This window comes from Geotrypetes seraphini, chromosome 2, assembly GCF_902459505.1.
Source record: "Geotrypetes seraphini chromosome 2, aGeoSer1.1, whole genome shotgun sequence".
In the NCBI taxonomy this organism is placed as follows: domain Eukaryota; kingdom Metazoa; phylum Chordata; class Amphibia; order Gymnophiona; family Dermophiidae; genus Geotrypetes; species Geotrypetes seraphini.
In genome coordinates, this window is record NC_047085.1 from 313,620,090 (window position 1) to 313,638,536 (window position 18,447).

Consider the following 18,447-nt stretch of genomic DNA (forward strand, 5'->3'; position numbering starts at 1 on the left):
GCACATGTATTTAAAAAATACAGGGTACAACAATAGAATATTATACAAAGACTTTTTCCCTTCTCCCCTTTCATTTTATTTTCATGCAATGTATACCACCCATTTCCCTTTTGTAGCATGTTTTGTCTGTAAGACAGTGTAGTCTGTCTTGTTACCCTATTTTTTAATATTTTTAAACATTTTAAAATTTTGTAAAATGTAAACCACTTTGGTAATTAAAGCAGTATATCAATACTAAATAAACTTGAAACTTGAATAACATTACGTTTTTATACTCTTCTTAAACTCCCTGGTGCCATCCTAAATATTTGTCTAGAAATGCCGATGCAAACCAAATTACTATATAAAGAATACCTAAGGGCCCCTGTAAGAGAATCATTCCTTGAGACCCTAAATGAAGAGAAGAAATTCACAAGTGCCAAACTGATGAGTTATCTTCAGAAATCTCTCCACCTTAAGCGTGAACCTAAATAACACAACCTGTATAGAATGGTTAAGAGGTTTTATTTAGACAAGATTTGTACAGTATTTTGTTTTAAAATATGTTCAATGTATTCTCAGCGTAGCTATAGACATTGTTTTGGTTCTTCTTTAATTGATAGAGATGTTCCTGAGATGTTATTGGCTGCACTGAAAGCTGTCAGCTGATGTCATTCACATCTGGTTGGTGAATGATCTGTAGCATCAAAGCATGCTTAGTTCCAGAATCCTGCTTAAACTAGTAAAAGCAGACAGACATTCATGTGGTGCTTCTTGGAAGTTTAATAGTTAATCAAAGTTTTTATAGGATTTTACTGAGCTCATATACCAAGTATAAAAGAGTGCTAAAAGATATTTAGAAATAACTATACAATTAAAAGAAAATAAGTTTTGATTTGAGAAAAGCAGTTTAGAAAGTAAAGACAAAAATCTTGCATTTGCAAAGATTTAGTGGGTGAAAATCAACACATTAGTCTTTCATTACAAGATCCTTTAATCCAATCCTTAGGGTACACTTAACCAAGATGGGTTTTCAAGATATCCATAATACACGTGAGACAGATTTGCATACAACGGAGAAAGCACATGCAAATCCATCTCGTGCATATTTACTATAGAAACCCAACTGGCTAGGAGTGTCATAAGAGTTGAAAACCAGTATCTTAACCTGATTTCTAAAATACAGACCTAAAGAGACTATTGGTGATAACAGTAAATACAGTGTTCACCATTAGCTTAAAGAAACCAATTTTCTCTGCAAGTCTGACAAAGGTAGACTAAGTTGATCTTACACCCCCATTTATTTATTTCCAAAAGCAAATTATTTGACAGCACAAGCCTTTCAATCATAAGAGGTAAAACAAAATCCATGATCAAACAGTAGTCAAAATCTTGTACAAAATAGAGCAGGATACAATGCAATAGCACAACAGGATCAGAGCTGACTTTATACAATGGAGAAAGCAAATAAATACAGTAGTTGAAGTATGGCACCCTCTTGTGACTTACATTCTGAATGTTATGGAATGCCTTCAGAAACATTTAAATTGCACACTTACATTATTCACAATACCCCACCAACAAACAGCAAAGGAATAAAAAAAGTTTTTTTTAAATAAAAATACTAAAATATTTGTATTTAAGATACTGATCATTAAGCATCTTGCATCACGTGTAGAAGGTACATACAGATCAGGCTTCAACATCATTTCTTTCATGTTGAGAACAGAGCTTTGGCCAGACCCCTCCACACCTGTCCAACTGCTCTTTCCTTCCCTCAACCTAACTTGTTTGTAAAGTTCCACTCCAGCTGAAAAGCCCATTTTGCTCCCGCAGTAATATCCTGTTATGTGCAAGTTCCAACCCTTGCCAATCAAATTCGTGACAGTCTTCCAATAAAAATATTCAATTTTACTTGATGAAGTATAAGGAAATATGAAGGCTTTTTGCAAGCCTTCAAAAACGCTTCCTTAGCCCCTAGTTTTCCAAAGTCTTTTTGTTGCTTCTCTTTTTCAATTTGTTTCACTTCTTCAGGCGTCGGTTCCTAATTTCCAAATAAAATAATGCAATATGCATCACACGTCCAGAAACAAGGAAGAGCTCCTGTGTTTCTGAATTCCATCTCTGCTTCTCTCGATTTTCTTTATTACTTCAGACACTACACACACAGAGGAGGTGAGGCCCACGAGGAACAGCAGATCTGAGGAAAAGCAGGAAAAGAGAAATTAACATGCTGTTCTGACCCCACTGCCTTGTGCATTGTTTGAATTATAGCTGAAGCCTTCATCTACCTAAGGTTGTTCCTGCTTAGTTCTGTAACCTGCACATGAGCCTCTCCCTCCAATCCACAGGAGTCTTAATCACCCATACTCTGATAAGATAGATAGTTTTCCACAAGTGCCTCTTTCCCTCCAATGACAAAGCACTGGCAGAAATTCACTTCATGACATACACTATCTATTGAGTTGCATTAGTTCCCTGCCACATGTGCCCTTTGCGCACTGATCCTGGCCTCTGCCCCCTGCCTCTTTGTTTCTTTACACCTAACCACATTTGTGTGTGCTGGGTAGAAAGCACTGACAGGAAAGCTGACATTTAGCACTAGCAGCAAATTACTGCCATAACTTTAACACAACATTCATTTGCATGCTCAAGCAATTTTGCTGCATTAGTTTTGCGGTAAAGTGAAGACTACCACAAATCTTTGAGCATCAGCCTCCGAATCTTTATAGAAATGTTAGTGAGGACTCAAAGGAGGTAAAAATAGAGCTGAATATCTAATAGGGATTGTAACAGCTGGGTAGACAAGATAAGCATAACAACACAAATGATACAGGACTGTTCCAAAACATCCCCCATTGTAGACTTACATCACACAAAAAAAATTAGCTTTCTACAACAGCATTTGACAGGCAATCATAAAAGCTAAACATGTGTTTATTTTCTTAAACGCTACAATTAAGCCAAAGGATGAAGTAATTTTCTCACCTGTTATACTCAGACTTTCTGTTTGAAAAACTTTCTGAAGTGGAGGAAAGTAAATGACTAATAACTGTCCCATTATGGATCCAAGAACCGCATAACAAAATGTCTTGTTACTGCATAGTCCAATCTCAAGCACAGACTTAGTCTGTAAAATAAACAGATTATTGCAAAGCATTAGTTGTTTGCATTGACACAATATATGGATACACAGCCTGGTGATTAGAACATATGATATGTTTCAAAGCCAATGGAATGCTATAGGCCAGGGAATATGCAAAGCTTTGGATGATAGTAAGGATGCATTTTCCGCCCTCAGACAATGTGTTTATCAGCCCTTTTGGCACCATTCCTGTATAAAAGTAGATGCTGCTGCTGCTACTACCATTACTTATGTCTCTAGCACTACCAGGCACATGCAGTGCTTTATACCAAAACATGGAAGAGAATTCCTGCTCGAAAAGCTGGCAATCTAGTTAAGATAGACAAACTGGAGAAAAAGGTGCATTTATACACAGTGCTCAGCTCAGAGGGGAGAATTACTGAGGGAATGATGAGACAGTTATGGATGCTTAGTAGGTGAGCTGGAGTTTGGAACTAAACAGCTTCAAAGACATGAACTTTGAGTCTGGATGTATTAGGAGACAAGTTTTCAGACTTGTCCAATCCAACTCTAAATTCTTGTGTGATCCTAAATAAGTACCTATATATAACATGTAAACCGTTTTGATTGTAACTAGAGAATGACACAGAGACAAATTTTTTCCCCGTCCCCACGGGGACTCATTTTCCCATCCCCATGAGTTCTTTTCCTGTCCCTGCCCCATTCCTGCAAGCTCCACCCCCATCTGCACAAGCCTCGAACACTTTAAAATCAGGTGTTCGAGGTTAGTGTGGTTAAGGTACAGCTTACAGGAATGGGGCAAGGACAGCGACAAAACTTGCGGGGATGGGACGAGAAAATTGAGTTCCTGCAGGGATGGGGAAAACTTTGTCCCCGTGTCATTGTAACCACAGAAAGACAGTATATCTAGTCCCATCCCCTTTTCTTATACCTGTGGCAAGTCTGTTTGATGGGTTAGCATGCAATTGGAGGCCAAGGGGATGTATAGGGATAGAGACTCTGCAGCTGAACAGAAACCAGAACCAAAGGGTGTGTTATGCTAGTAGAGTATGAGTTGCTAAAGAAAATGATTATGGATCTACATTTTGGATTGGTTTTGGTCTTCTTGAAAATGCAATGCTACAGTTCTCATCTACCATTGTTCTCTTTAACTGGTTCAGAAAAGAAATACTGGTTGACCTGTAGCCATAATCAAACAGTTTTGTGAAGCTGCAGGTGTGTAACAGTCTGCATTAGTTACTTGGTGTTTCCTATAGCAGTGTTTCTCAATATGCACTACAAGTACCCCTAGGGATACGTGAGCCGCTTGTGGGGGGTATGTGGCATCCCCCTCCATCGAAGAGCCTTCATGTTCATGCGCTCGGGAAGGTCCCGTCGGCTCCACCTACTTTGACATGTTATGTCAGAGGGGCGGGAGCGATAAGACTCAAAGGCTCTGTGTCAGTTAAGCTAGCGCCAGTACCAGGTCTTGCATAAATTCTGGACTCCATGACAGGCAGTGGGAGGATGGCAGAAGACGGAGGGCTCTTCATCGCTGGAGTTAGCTTGGTGATGCCGGACTGTGGTGTTACCCCGGATGACCTGGAAGGCAGAGGGAAGCCTTCCGGGTCAGCTGGGGTGGCCCCACAGTCCGGGCAACACCAAACACAAAACTGTTTGATTATGGATAAGGTCAACCAGTATTTCTTTTCTGAACCAGTTAAAGAGAACAATGGTAGATGAGAACTGTAGCATTGCATTTTCAAGAAGATCAAAACCAATCCAAAATGTAGATCCATAATCATTTTCTTTAGCAACTCATACTCTACTAGCATAACACACCCTTTGGTTCTGGTTTCTGTTCAGCTGCACAGTCTGGTCATGTCAAACAACTATCATAGGGAGTCAATATTCAAAGTGATTTAACTGGCCAGAAACAGCTCTAGGCTGCTTAAATCGCCAAGGGCTAACTGGTCATATTCAGCAGCACTTTAACTGGTTAGTGCTACTGAAAATGTCCACTTAGTGCCAAATTCAAAACTGGCCAAGATAACCACATAAGTAGAACCACATAAAGGTCAGTCCTATCTTTATGCAGTTCACCATAACTGGTTAAGTCCCGAATATCACACTTAATTGGCTATGGTTTTGGCAGCATCATAAACCCAGAAATTGGTGCCAGAGCCTAGACATTGCCCAGCAATGAATTTCCAGGTATAACACCAGTGGCAGTCAACAAAACGCTGAGCACCTCTGACAGAGTATCGACCTCACATTAATTTTTGCGGGAACAGAATATGTCCAGAGTTAAAATTCTAACAATAAAAAATGAAATACAGCTCTGGAAAAGTAAATGGTTGAAGGTTATTGTAATAAGGCTAATCCAAAAAGACTTCTTACCTGTGACCTTGAACTCAGAGCATTGAACATATCAAAAAACACAAAGCAGGTGAAGGTCATTGTTGTATCTCTGGGTGTGATGACATTGTCTCGAAGCTGCCAAACCAAAGACAGATGAAAATTTCATCCTGGTTAGCTACTGATCTTATTAAAAGAAAATTAAATCCAAGTGGCCTATATACATTTCCTTAAGTTCACACCAACATAATTTTATAATATACAAAAATTGAAACAGAGCTCAGATTAAAAATAATTAGAGGTCTATTGTTACAGCTGCTACGGAAGCAGCCCTAGTCCTATTTCACTGCTAGCTGAGAAAGAAGATGCAGGATGTAATTTATCAAGAATTTTCCATCAAACTATGCTTCTGGGGAAAACAGAATAGGTTAAATATTGAGGTTAAATATTCAGAAAACATATATCCATTTAACAGCACCATGCTCAATGTCAATGCCGAACAAAAAAATCTTTCACCCTATGTACAACATAGTGTCGAGTGGTTAGTAAGCCTTGGAACCAGGAGAGGACTGGGCAGCTAAATACAAAATCACTGAAGATCTCAGACATTTGATCAATGTCTATTAGATCAAATTGGATTATGACTGTGCTGTGACCCTTGCTTGGTAGCTCTTTGCCATATGTTACTAGTGCTGTGACTACCCCCTTTGATTGTTCCTGACTCCAAATTGTAAAGGGTGGAGGATATTGAAGCATTGTAAGTAGCATTCGAGTTGTTCTGTGGCATATCCCTCCACCATCAGAGGGGCTGAGTTTTGGGTTCTTGGAAATGGGCATTAAGATAATTCCTCCTCCTGATTTGGGGAAAGGCCAATTTTTAGGTGATACTTGAACCATTGGGTTATTTTTCTATGGCTATTGCGATTGCTGCTTTGATTAGGTAGGTGGGCAGATGTTGAGCCTGCAGTATACTTTGGAGTATTTTAGGAGAAACCGGTTTGTGTCTTTAAATTTAATCTCTTCAAAATCATTCCAAGATCTGTCTGTTGGTATTTCCATAAGTGGTTTTGTTATCAATTATAAATCTATAAATCTTCACAGTTATACTGTTCTCCCTTTCCCAAACTGAGATTTATGCCAAAACATATTGTTAAGTTTGAGAATTAAAAAGAAAAACTTTACAAGACTACTCTCAGCTCCTGGCACTGCATTAAAAAGAATGCATTTTTCTATGAAACACTTAAATGTATAGCAGTTATTCACCTGTAGCAGGTGTTCTCCAAGAACAGTAGCATTTATGTTCTCACATTTGGATATATCATCCATGGAGCCCAATACAGATGCTGCCCTGCACTCACAAACTTTCTAACAGACTTCATTGACTCACAGGTGGATAAAAAGAAAAAGAATTCAACTCCTAGAGGAGGTGGAAGGGTATATGAGAACATATATCCCTGCTGCCTCAGAGAACACCATTTTCTCAGAGGACAAAGAAGACAGTACATCCTCATATCTGGGAATCCCTAGCTAGCAGGGTCAGCAAAAACAATGGAAGATTATGTTCTTACCTCAATAATCTTTCTGGTAGATGTGTCAAGGAGTCCTGACTATACAGTAGGTAATATCTCCCAAATCGTGAATTGTGTTGCAGAAGGATGAAATTTACGTTCAACTCTGTCTCCTTCTCCAGTTGCTGTAGTGACCTTTTCAGTTTGCACCAAAGCAATCGATCATCACTACAACGTAATAGGAAAGAGGTGTACAGGGATCAACTCCAATAATACATTTTTGTTCGGCTCTATAAAATAAAATTGTACCAAGTTAATCAACCCATAACATAAACCCAGATGGAACGAACAACCCAACTATCAAAGTGCAACCAGCACTAACACTTATGGAGCTCTGAGAGACTCCCCCCCTTTTTTTTTTTTTTATATTCAGTATTTTACTTTTCATATCAGACTGGCAGGAGAAGATCTCCAACACTGGACGTACACTCTGTTCAAGGCAGTAAGCAGGTGAATTCTAACTGACAGGACGGGGCGTCAGGACTCCTAGACACATCTACCAAAAAGAAGATTATTGAGGTAAGAAACTAATCTTCCGCTCTGGTGCAAATATGTCTAGGAATCCTGACTATAGATGACATACCTAAGCAGACTCCTGAGTGTAGGGCGGGAGAAATGAGCCTGCCCTTAAAACCGAGGTCCCAAAGGCTGTATTTTCTTGTGCTGCCACATCCACTCTGCGAAGGTGAATTGCGGATGGGGGGTTTTATGTCAAATATTTGTTAATTGCAACTGGATTGTTACTTCATGCCGGCTTTTTTCTGGATTTTTGATTGTATCCTTCTTATGGTTCACAATGCATTGCACATTTAATCCCTGTACTTTTGGTTGTCTGTACATGCTATGTTGCAATTGATCATAAACATTAAAAAAAAAGAACTTTGCAAATATATGAAGAGTGGACCATGTAGCTGCCCTACAAATCTCCTCAGAGGAATTGCTCAAGACTTCGCCCATGAAGAAGTCATACCTCTAGTGGAGTGTGCTCTCAAGGAAATCGGCAGCTGTTTTCCACAGCCAATATGTGTCAACGAGATTGCCTTTTGAATCCTTGTGGAAATTCTTAGATGCTGGCTTACCAAGCCTGCAGACTGATATGTACAAGATGCAGGCAATGTTTATTATACCAAATATTTAATACAGTTAATAATACCACCTTATTACAAACCAATGGACCCGACAAGGTCCATGTTTCGGAGAACACGCCTTCTTCAGGGGTCCTAATGGATATAAATACCAATCCTGAGCACATGCAGTTGATACTCAATATGTTTATGCTAAGACTGGCACGCTTGACACTATCTTTAGCACTTAATTGGCTTGTCAATTCAATATATATAATGAGTATATAATTGGAAATGATTAAAAACCATTATACATATATATATTTTCTTTTGATGTTAAAATTTATCACATTAAGTTTTAACTGCACTTTTGTTTTAGACTTATGTTTTTAGATAGTGTCTATATGCCTTTGCTACCCTTGACAACATTTATTAATTTATATGGCTACACAGCTCCGCTTTCAATTCTGTCTTGTTGGATATGAGACTCACTCTGACGGCCCTTTCTCTTTGTTCTTTTACTTTTTTTCTGATGTTCATATTTCCTCCTCTGGTCACACATATTCATTTCCATTTTCACAGCACATTTTTTAACCTTTTAACTTTTTAGCATTCAGATATCTTAGGATACTCCTACCAGCCAAACCGCTGCTGCCCACGTTTTAGACCGGCCCCTCTTTTTTTATCTGTAGACTTCCCGCTTATCTGTAGGCTTCCCGCAGCGTCTTTGCTTTACTTTGATTGTTGTCGCATCGCACACTCGGCTTGAGAATCTAATCTAATCACTCATGATTTGGGGGATATTACCTATAGTCAGAACTCCTAGACCAGGGGTCAGCAACCTTTTTAAAGCAAAGAGCCATTTTTTCCTAAATGTTTGACCCAAGATTTACAAAGAGCCGCAATGGGTAGACAAGGGGGTTTGAGATATGATGATGTCAGCGGATGTTGCCCAATCCGGTCCCAAGCTCAGGCAGAGCTGGGGCCTTTCTTATCTGCTCTTCCCAATCCAGAAGAAGCCTCCAATAGCTCAGGAAACCTCCGTTTTGCTCTTCCCAGCCCTTCTTTCTCCTCAAGCAGCCGATGCACAAAACTATCACTGGTTTCTTAGTTGCAACACTCTGAACCATATCTCCCACTGTTCAAGATCCCTCTTATTTTTCACATCTTCCAGTAAGACGCTGCTGCTTTCAGCGCGATACCGCGCTGCTGAGATGTGCGCTGTTGGCTGAGTTGGTCCTCTGCCCCGGAACAGGAATTGACTTAAGAGGGGGGCAGAGGACCGGCACAGCCAACAGCGCGCGCCTCAGCCGAGCGTACCACGTCGGAAGCAGCAGCGTCATTCTGGAAGATGTGAAAAAATAAGAGGAATTTTGAACAGTGTGAGGTCGTCAGAAGCACTGTTCTGAGCCGCATCCACGTGGCGAAAGAGCCGCATGTGGCTCGCGAGCCGCAGGTTGCCGACCCCTGTCCTAGACACATTGAACTAGAATGGTCAATTGGGGCTTACAACAGCAAGGCCAACAAGAACTAATAACTCTAACAAACAGAAAAGCCCTGTTGTGAAAGTACATTCTGGAACATAAAAGAAAGGGCAGAGGAGAGCAGACTTAAGATTCTATATTCCAAACGAATTCTGTAGAACTATTTTAATTTAATTTTAATTTAATTCTTATATACCGCTAATAACCGTGAGGTTTCTAAGCGGTTTACAAAAATGATGCATTAAAGATACAATAAATAAAAACTAAATAAATAAGATAGGTACTTGGAAATTCCCTAACTGTCCCAAAGGCTCACAATCTAACTATCTGACCAAAATGCTGCTGCATTGGGAATTCTGCTCAAGACAGTAATGAAATATGAATGTGTGGACTGAAGACTACATTGCAGCTCTGCAAATCTCTTTAATGGAAGTAGTATAAAGTGTGTTTACCGATGGCTGCCCCCACCCTTTTTTAGTCAAAAGAACTAAAAGCTGGGTGAACTGGACTGTGTATGGGCTTTAGTCCACTCCAGATAGAAGACTAAGACATGGCTTTGCAGTCCAAGATATGCAGTGTGCTTTTACTAGGATAGGTATGAGGTTTGGGGGAAAATGTTGGAAGGACAACTGATTAAGATGGAACTGTAATACCTTAGGAAGAAACTTAGATGCATGAGGAGAACAACTCTTGTATAACGTGAAACAGCTACTATACCTGAAGCTCACTGATACTGCAAATTGGAATGACTGTCACCAAAAATACAGCTTCCAGATCAGGTACTTCAGAAGGCAAGATTTAAGTGGCTCTAAAGCAGCTTTCATCAGCCGAGTGAAGATGAGGCTGAGGTCCCATAACAGTGTTGGGGGTTTGCTAAGGGGTTTCATCAGAAGCAAACTTTGCATAAAACAATTTACTAGAGACTGTACAGAGATGGACTTACGCTCTAAAGGATGATAGTACTAATTGTACCGCGGTGAATCCTTGCAGAGTTGTTTTTTAAACCAGACTCAAAGAGGTGTAGAAAGTACTCAAGCAGGTTTTGTGCAGAGCAAAAGAAAGGTTTCTAGGGTCTTGCCCACATCACATGGCAAACCGCTTCCATTTGAAAGTATAACACCTCTTAGCAGAATCTTTCCCTGGAAGCCAGCAGGATTTTAGAAAAACCCTCATGCAGTTGTAGGGATGCAAGTTTTATGCTCTCCACAGCCAAGCCATAAGGCCTGAATGTAGAAGAGATTCATCATTCTGTGCAACAAGGATTTGAAAACACATCAATTTCCAAGGTTCTTTGGAAGACAATTCCAGAAGAGGGAATCATATTTGTCTCAGCCAGGATGAGGATCATGGTACCCCAGCCATGCTTAAATTTCAGCAGTCTTCCCTATTGGAGTGGAGGATAAGCATACAGAAAGCCCTCCCCACAATCCAGGAGGAAGACATCTGATGCTAGTTTGTTGTGTGACCCAAGTCTGGAGCACAAATGAGGGACTTTGTTGTTGAGAATAGCAAAAAGGTCCAATGAGGAAACACCATGTGAAAATACCAGTTGTGTGATTGCATCAGCCTGTCCACAGAGACTGTTGTCTTTGCCTGCCAGGTACATGGCTATGAGCACAGAACCATGGCTGGAGGCCCAAGACCTCATCCAGACTGCTTCTTGACACAAGGCTTAGGATCCAGAAGCCCCTTGCTTATTGATACAGTACATGGCAACCTGATTACCTATTGAGATTAGAATAATTTAGCTCAACAGTCAATCTCTGAAAACCTTTAGAGCAGGGCTGCCCAAGTCCGGTCCTCGAGATCTACTGGCAGGCCAGGTTTTCAGGATATCCACAATGAATTTGCATGAGAGATATTTGCCTGCACTGCCTTCTTGGTATGCAAATCTCTCTTATGTATGTTCATTGTGGATATTCTGAAAACCTGGCCTGCCAGTAGATCTTGAGGACCAGACTTGGGCAGCCCTGCTTTAGAGCATTCCGGATTGCCCACAGCTCCAGAAAGACTGGATGTGAAGCTTATTCTCCTGAGCAACCAGTAACACTGAGTGGAAAGCCCATCTACAGGAGTACCCCATCCCAGGTTGGATGCATGTGTAGTCACAATTTCTGGGGAGAAGGAATTTGGAATTAAAGTCCAAGAGTCAAATTTCTCTGAACTGTCTACCAGAGAAGGGACTATTTCAACTCTGAGGTGACCGAGATACATCCTTCAGATTCCCCGTGGACTGACACAATTGGGAGACCAGAGTCCATTGGACACCTTGCAGATGGAGACATGCCATGGGTGTGACATACACCATAGAAGTCATGTGATCTAACAACCTCAGCATTTGCTGGCTGCTCTGAACCTGACAGGTGATGCAAATGAGTGCCACCCCCCTTACTTAAGAAAGATAGAAAAAAAAATGAAGGCAGATAAAGACCATATGGCCTGTCTAGTCTGCTTAATTCCTCCTCTCACTTAGAGATCCAAAGTACTTGTCTTGAGAATGACACGGAGATAGAATTTTTCCCCAGCCCTGCCCTTGTGGATAACTAAAGGAAACCATCCCGTGTCATTCTTTGGTGTCTATCTCAACCTCAGTCTTTCTATACCAGCATTCTTCAATGCAGGGCTTGAGGGTCAGTGGCCCATTCATACTGATTCTTCCCTCTCTCCTTAAAGAATGACATGGATGGTTTCCCACAGTTAACCATGGGGCGAGGGACAAATTCTGTCCTCTTGTCATTCTCTAAGCTTTCTTGAATTTAGATATACTTTTTGTCTCGCGCTCCACCACCTCCACTAGGAGGCCATTCCAATCATTCACCACCCTTTCAAAGAAAAAGTATGTTCTGAGGTTACTTCTGAATCTATCCCCTTTCACTTTCATCCTATGGCCACTCAATGCAGTTTCCTTTAATTGAAACAGACTCAAGCTTGAACCATATTTAGTAAGTCTCCTATGTACTCCAGCTGCTGAGCTGGGAACAGATGGGAATTTGGGTAGTTGATTAACAAACCCTAGTAGCTTCAACACCTACACTGATTCTTGAACACCTCCTTTGATGTGTTTTCAAACCAGTTATCCAGACAGGGAAACACTCACAGTCTGCGTAGCAACACTGCAACTAGAGCAAAACGTTTTTAAATACCTGAAAGCAGATGAAAGGGCAAATGGCAAAACACAATACTGGTAGCAGTGTTTCCCAACTCAAAATCTGATATACCTCTTGTAACCCAGATGTATGTGGGTGTAAGCATCCTTTACATCCAGTGCCTGAATCATGGGGAGAAGAGTGCCTAGAGAAATCACCCTTAACTTTTCTTTGACCAGATTTGCTCAGGACCCTTAGATCTACAATGAGGGTGAAATCCCCCATCTTGGGCAGGAGGAAGTACTTAGAATAGAAGCCCCTTTCCTCTTCCCCTGGTGGAACAGATTCAACCACATGAGCATCTGTGATTATTTCCTGATGCTTGAAATCTAAGTTTTGAGGCTCCCGAGGGGCAATTTGGAGAAGGGTGATACTAATTAAGAGGGGACCTTTCCAGACTATTTGAAAAATTCATCAGTCTTTCTTGGAATAAATTCAGCCTCCCTCGTACCAGCTGGTCATCTGGAACTGGTAATTCAGCTATGTTCTACTGTAACCACTCAAAAGCTCAACCCTACTCAGTTCAGTGAATTGGTTGGGACTTCTGGGCCCAAGGCTGCTGAGGACTGCACCTATTAGGGAGGGCAAGTCGAGGGAGTGAACCTAAAACTTTGAAAGTAGTAGGAACCCTTCCAACTTCCACCTGTAAACCCTCGAGAAGTGGAGCAGGTTGAGGCAGGGATGTTATGGTGTTAGATCATTTCTTAATGAGGTCAGTGACCTTTTCCATCTTGTCACATATTTTGGAGGCTATTTTTAACTCCTAACTTCTACTTTCTTGTAAAGTACCCATGTCTGTTTATCATTCCCACCGTAAACAATTCCCCAACCCCTGTTTGAATGTTTTGATTAGATTGTAAAAGCTCTGTCGAGAAGGGATTGTCTCTTACATGTTTAATGTACAGTACTGCATATGCCTAGCAGCACTATAGAAATGATGAAGTAGTCATCCCCCAAAAGATTATAGCCTCAGCAAGGAATATCCACCAGCTTTTCTTGAACCGCTGGTTCTAGGTCTGAAAAATGCAAACATAAGTGTCTGCACATGCCAGTACCTAAGACAGAAAGCCTGGATGCCACATCAAAAGCTTGGTGACCACCTGATAAAGTTCTAGGGTCTTCTCTGGAGGTAAAATGTCCATGAACTCCCATCACACTATGCACCAAATCCTTCAAGTAGATAGTCATGTAGAACTGGTAAGAATGGATGTGGGCAATGAGCATTGAGCCTTAAAATACCTTTCTCCCAAAAGCCCCAACTGGATGCTCAGACCTAAGAAGGCCACAAGCCACAGAAAATATTAAAAATTAAAGGAGCTAAAATAAAATAAAAAGGGTCCTGTGCTACTTATGATAATAAATGGAGAGACAGGAATACAAGAGTAAAAAGTCTATTAAAAAAAACCTGGGACAGGAGAGAATACATCTTCACTGTTCTGCAGATAAAACAAAACCACAGGTCCCACATAAATCAATCAGGTAGGAATGCATGTGCACATATGCAGTCAGGTCTGCTAAAGGCTCCTAGAAAGTTAGTGAATGCTGGTCAGTATCTTTACCAGACTCTGTGGATGACATCACCCAGATATGAGGACCTACTGTACTGCTTGTCCTTATAAGAAAAAAATATGCAAAACTGTGGATGTGGAAAGTATCAAACATACTTTCTCAGTTTTCTTACCTCCCTCCAGAAGACAAATAAGGTGCCACACACAATGATGATAGAAGAAATCAGGATTTTAACAGTCAGACTTTTTGTCAAAATACTGTCCTTTACATTTCTTGGAGGCTTCCGAATAATATCTTTATCAACAGGTTCAACGCCAAGGCTTGGAAAGATCATGCAAAAAAAAAAGTCAATTAATTTTCAGTCATAAAATTTATTAACATACTATGCTCTTCTCCCGCAAATACCTCCACACAATTAATATAAAAATACTTGCCTTTTTGTCACTGTGTATGCTTTTTACATGTATAACCTGTGAGGTAACTTTATGAGGCCTTTTACATATACAAAACAGGGTTAAGGTAGGAAAAATTCTTTATAAATTCTATGTTTCAGCACATACCACCAAATCTGGTCCATCCAAATTGTAATTTTAGATTATTCAGAGTACACGCTTTACCATCCAATACCTTTATATTTTAAACAATTGTTGATGTTATACTGTCCCGGTAGAACACTGTGCTCAGAACATGCCATGTTACTTGAAACATTGACTATTGAAAACGCAGCTATTTGTATCTGCTTTCATGTAAGGAAAGATTTCTATTTGTACAGGAAATGGATGGAAGTGGACAAGAAATGTCATGAATACTCAGCTTTTTGTAATGTTAATTTTATGCTATCTATGTTTTATATGGTATATAAATTCTATGTTTTATATGGTACTAGTATTTTAGCCCGTTACATTAACGGGTGCTAGAATATATCTCTGTCTGTCTTTATTTCTGTCTCTCTCTCCCTCCCGCTGTCTTTCTTTCTGTCTGTCTCTCTCCCTGGCCCCCTTTGTCTGTCTGTCTTTCTGTGTCTCTCCCTGTCCCTGTGTCTTTCTTCTTTTCTTTCTGTCTCCCTTCCTCCCGCTATCTGTCTTTCTTTCTATCTATCTGTGTCTCCACAGCAGCAGCAGCGTTTCCCCTACCCCCCCTTTCCCTTCCCGCGGTCTGGCCGGTTCCCTTAGTCCCTTACAACTCCCCCTCTTCCCTTCCCGTGGTCCCAACAAACCTGCCGATTACAGCAGCGTCTGCAGCACTCTACACACGCTGCTTCGGGGCCTTCTACTGCCCTGATTTACTCTGGCACGCCCCAAAGCAGCGTGGGTAGAGTGCTGCAGACGCTGCTGGAGTCGGCTGGTTTGTAGTCGGGACCGTGGGAAGGGAAGGGGGGCGGCAAAGGACTAAGTGAGCCAGTCTGAAGTCGGGAAGGGATGGGAGGGTCAGACCGTGAAAAAAACCTTACGGAGTGAGTGGGGAGCTGGCAAAGGAGTCTTTTTGGTCAGCGCTTCTCTTCCCGAGCTGCTATTTGGGTTCTGCTGCCGCGAGCGTGGGGTTGTTTTAAGCGCACATACGCACTCTTGCCGGCCATGGACATACGGATCAGGGAACATGCGGTAAGAGCGTTTTACTATATTAGATATAAATTCTAAAAATAAATAAATAGTGTACAATGTTGTCACGTCATCATTAGTTTTTAAATCAATACAAATACCAAAGTTTCAGAGAGGATCCGGGTGCAGCAGAACCAAAGAGTTCTTCACTACCAGAACCACCTCAGCTTAGAAAATTCTGGCAAAAAAAGCTTTGCACCTAGGAAGCAGATGTGATCTGCAGAGGGAGATATGGCCCTCTCTGGCTGTTTCTGAGAACCCTGCTAAAAAAAAAAAAAAAAAAAAAAGGGTTTAGATGTGGAGAGGGTGAATAACAAATTATTTGAATTTTGCAGGGGGAGGAGACCATGAAGGGTTCAGCAGCAGTGGAAAAGAGTGAAACTGAAGAGGTTATTCAATGGGATGAAAAGGGAAGAGGGGGATCAAAAATCTGGACCCTGGCTTCCCTTCTACTCAACACACTGCTCTAACCATTAGGCTACCAGCAGGTTGGGGAGAGAAGGAAATACAACCAGTGAGGAAAAGTGGGAGATATCAGACATCAATCCACACCAGCAGAAAAAAAAAATAATTATTTATATATAATCTAGCTGAAGGGGAGCTATACAATGTTTGAATCATTCGTATAAATCCTGACCCCATTCCAAACCATTCCATAGATTGATACATGAAGGTCCATTCCACCCGATCAAAGGACTTTTCTGCATCCAAGGACACAGAAAAAGCCGGATCATTCATGGCTTTTGTTAAGTTCAACATATGAAGAGCCAATCTGGTGTTATTAGATGAATGTCTCTTAGCAACAAACCCAGTTTGGTGCATATCAATAATGAAAGGGAGAGCCTTGGCTAAGAGTTAGACAAGGCTGTCCCCTGTCTCCTTTGTTGTTTGATATTGTATTAGAACCCTTGTTATTAGCTATCCAACAAGTAAAGGAAATACAGGGTATTCCTTATTCAGATCGGGAATATAAGGTCCATACTACTCCAGATACCAGACGCCATAGGAATTTCAGGTAGAGTTCATAACTGGTTTCAAGGTTTCCTTAAAACAAGAACATACAGAGTTAAGTCAAAAGAGCTTATATCAGACTCATGGTCCAACCCCTGAGTACCACAAGGATCACCACTGTCGCCCATACTATTCAACCTCTTCATAGCTTCCTTAGGCACAACCCTAGATACCCTAAATATAACCTCATTCAGTTATGCGGACGACATAACCATCCTCCTTCCCTTCGACATCCAAGACCCCAGCTCCACAGAACGCCTGAAAACAACACTGGTAACAGTAGAAAACTGGATGACCAACCATAAGCTGAAGCTAAACGCGGATAAAACAAAATTCCTATTACTAGAGAAGGAAAAACTACAATCCGTTACAGAACTGGAAATAAATGCAATCAAATACCCTATACAGACCACTCTCAAAATCCTAGGAATACAACTAGACAGACGCTGTACAATGCAGACACAAATTCACAAAATCATCCAAAAAGCTTTCTACACCATGCGAAACCTTAGAAAAATAAGAAAATTCTTCAACAGAGACCAATACAGAATCATTGTCCAATCCCTGGTACTTAGTATTTTAGACTACTGCAACAGCCTCTACCTATCATGCCCAAACTACATGATAAAACAACTACAAACCATTCAGAACACAGCCCTCAGACTCATCTACTCGCTTAGCAAATTCGACCACATCACAAATGCTTACTTAGACTCTCACTGGCTTCCAATAAAAGCAAGATCACAATTCAAATTCTACTGTCTTCTATTCAAAGTAACCCACGGAGCTGCACCAAGTTACCTAAACAACCGCCTATACCGCAACCTCACACACAGAACAAGGAAAGCTCAAAGCCTATTCACATACCCCCCTTTCAATGGTACCAGACGAAAGAAACTCTACGATAACCTTCTAACGACACAGGCAGCGAAAATTGACCCAACAGTCTCCAAACTGCTGACCAAAACATCAGACATCAAAGTTCTCCGAAAAGAAATCAAAACGCTTCTATTTAAAAAATACCTACCATCACTCTAACCTCCTGCCTACACATACACAATTACTCCTTCATATTCATCATTCCTACAACATCCCTCAACGCCATGTAAGCAACCTCCATATGTAACCAATATTTCTTCCTCAGCGCTATGTAATAATCTCCTTAACTTGAATGTACTGCTATCCTTACCTGTGATTTAAACCTGATATGTAAACATATTATATTCCTGATACGTAAACTTGTTATATTCCTGATATGTAAACTTCCTGGAAATGTCCAGTTCTCTTCCAATTTTGTAATCCGCTTAGAACCGAAAGGCACAGGCAGAATAAAAATTTCTAATGTAAATGTAAATGTAAATATATTGCTTCATTTGAGAAATCCTGAAAAGACCATTCCATGCTTACTTGAATTGATTGAAAAATTTGGAAAATTCTCAGGTTATAAAATAAATTGGAGTAAATCAGAAGTTCTTCCACTAAATGTGCATTGCGAAAAAGGCTTGTTTGATTCATTTTCTTTTATATGGAAGGAAGATGGATTAAAATATTTAGGAATTTGGATTAAAAATACGCTGGAAATGTGCAAGCAATGGAACCCTTTACATCTTGCTTTGTGGGAGAGAGTTCAAATGATTAAGATGAT

The 18,447-nt window shown here is 40.6% G+C and overlaps 1 protein-coding gene across 3 annotated transcripts in view; it reads right to left on the reverse strand.

Moving 5' to 3' along the window:
* Positions 1-744: 744 nt before the first annotated feature.
* Positions 745-18,447, reverse strand: part of ATP2C1 (ATPase secretory pathway Ca2+ transporting 1) — a 262,616-nt gene continuing 244,913 nt past the window's right edge. For all 3 annotated transcript variants that reach the window (XM_033930018.1, XM_033930021.1, XM_033930019.1), the window contains 4 exons: positions 14,366-14,513; positions 5,465-5,560; positions 2,968-3,109; positions 745-2,179 (listed from right to left, as the gene is read on the reverse strand). In XM_033930018.1, coding sequence (XP_033785909.1) covers positions 2,055-2,179; positions 2,968-3,109; positions 5,465-5,560; positions 14,366-14,513 — 511 coding nt within the window. In that variant the 3' untranslated portion in view covers positions 745-2,054. The remainder of the gene's footprint in view (positions 2,180-2,967; positions 3,110-5,464; positions 5,561-14,365; positions 14,514-18,447) is intronic.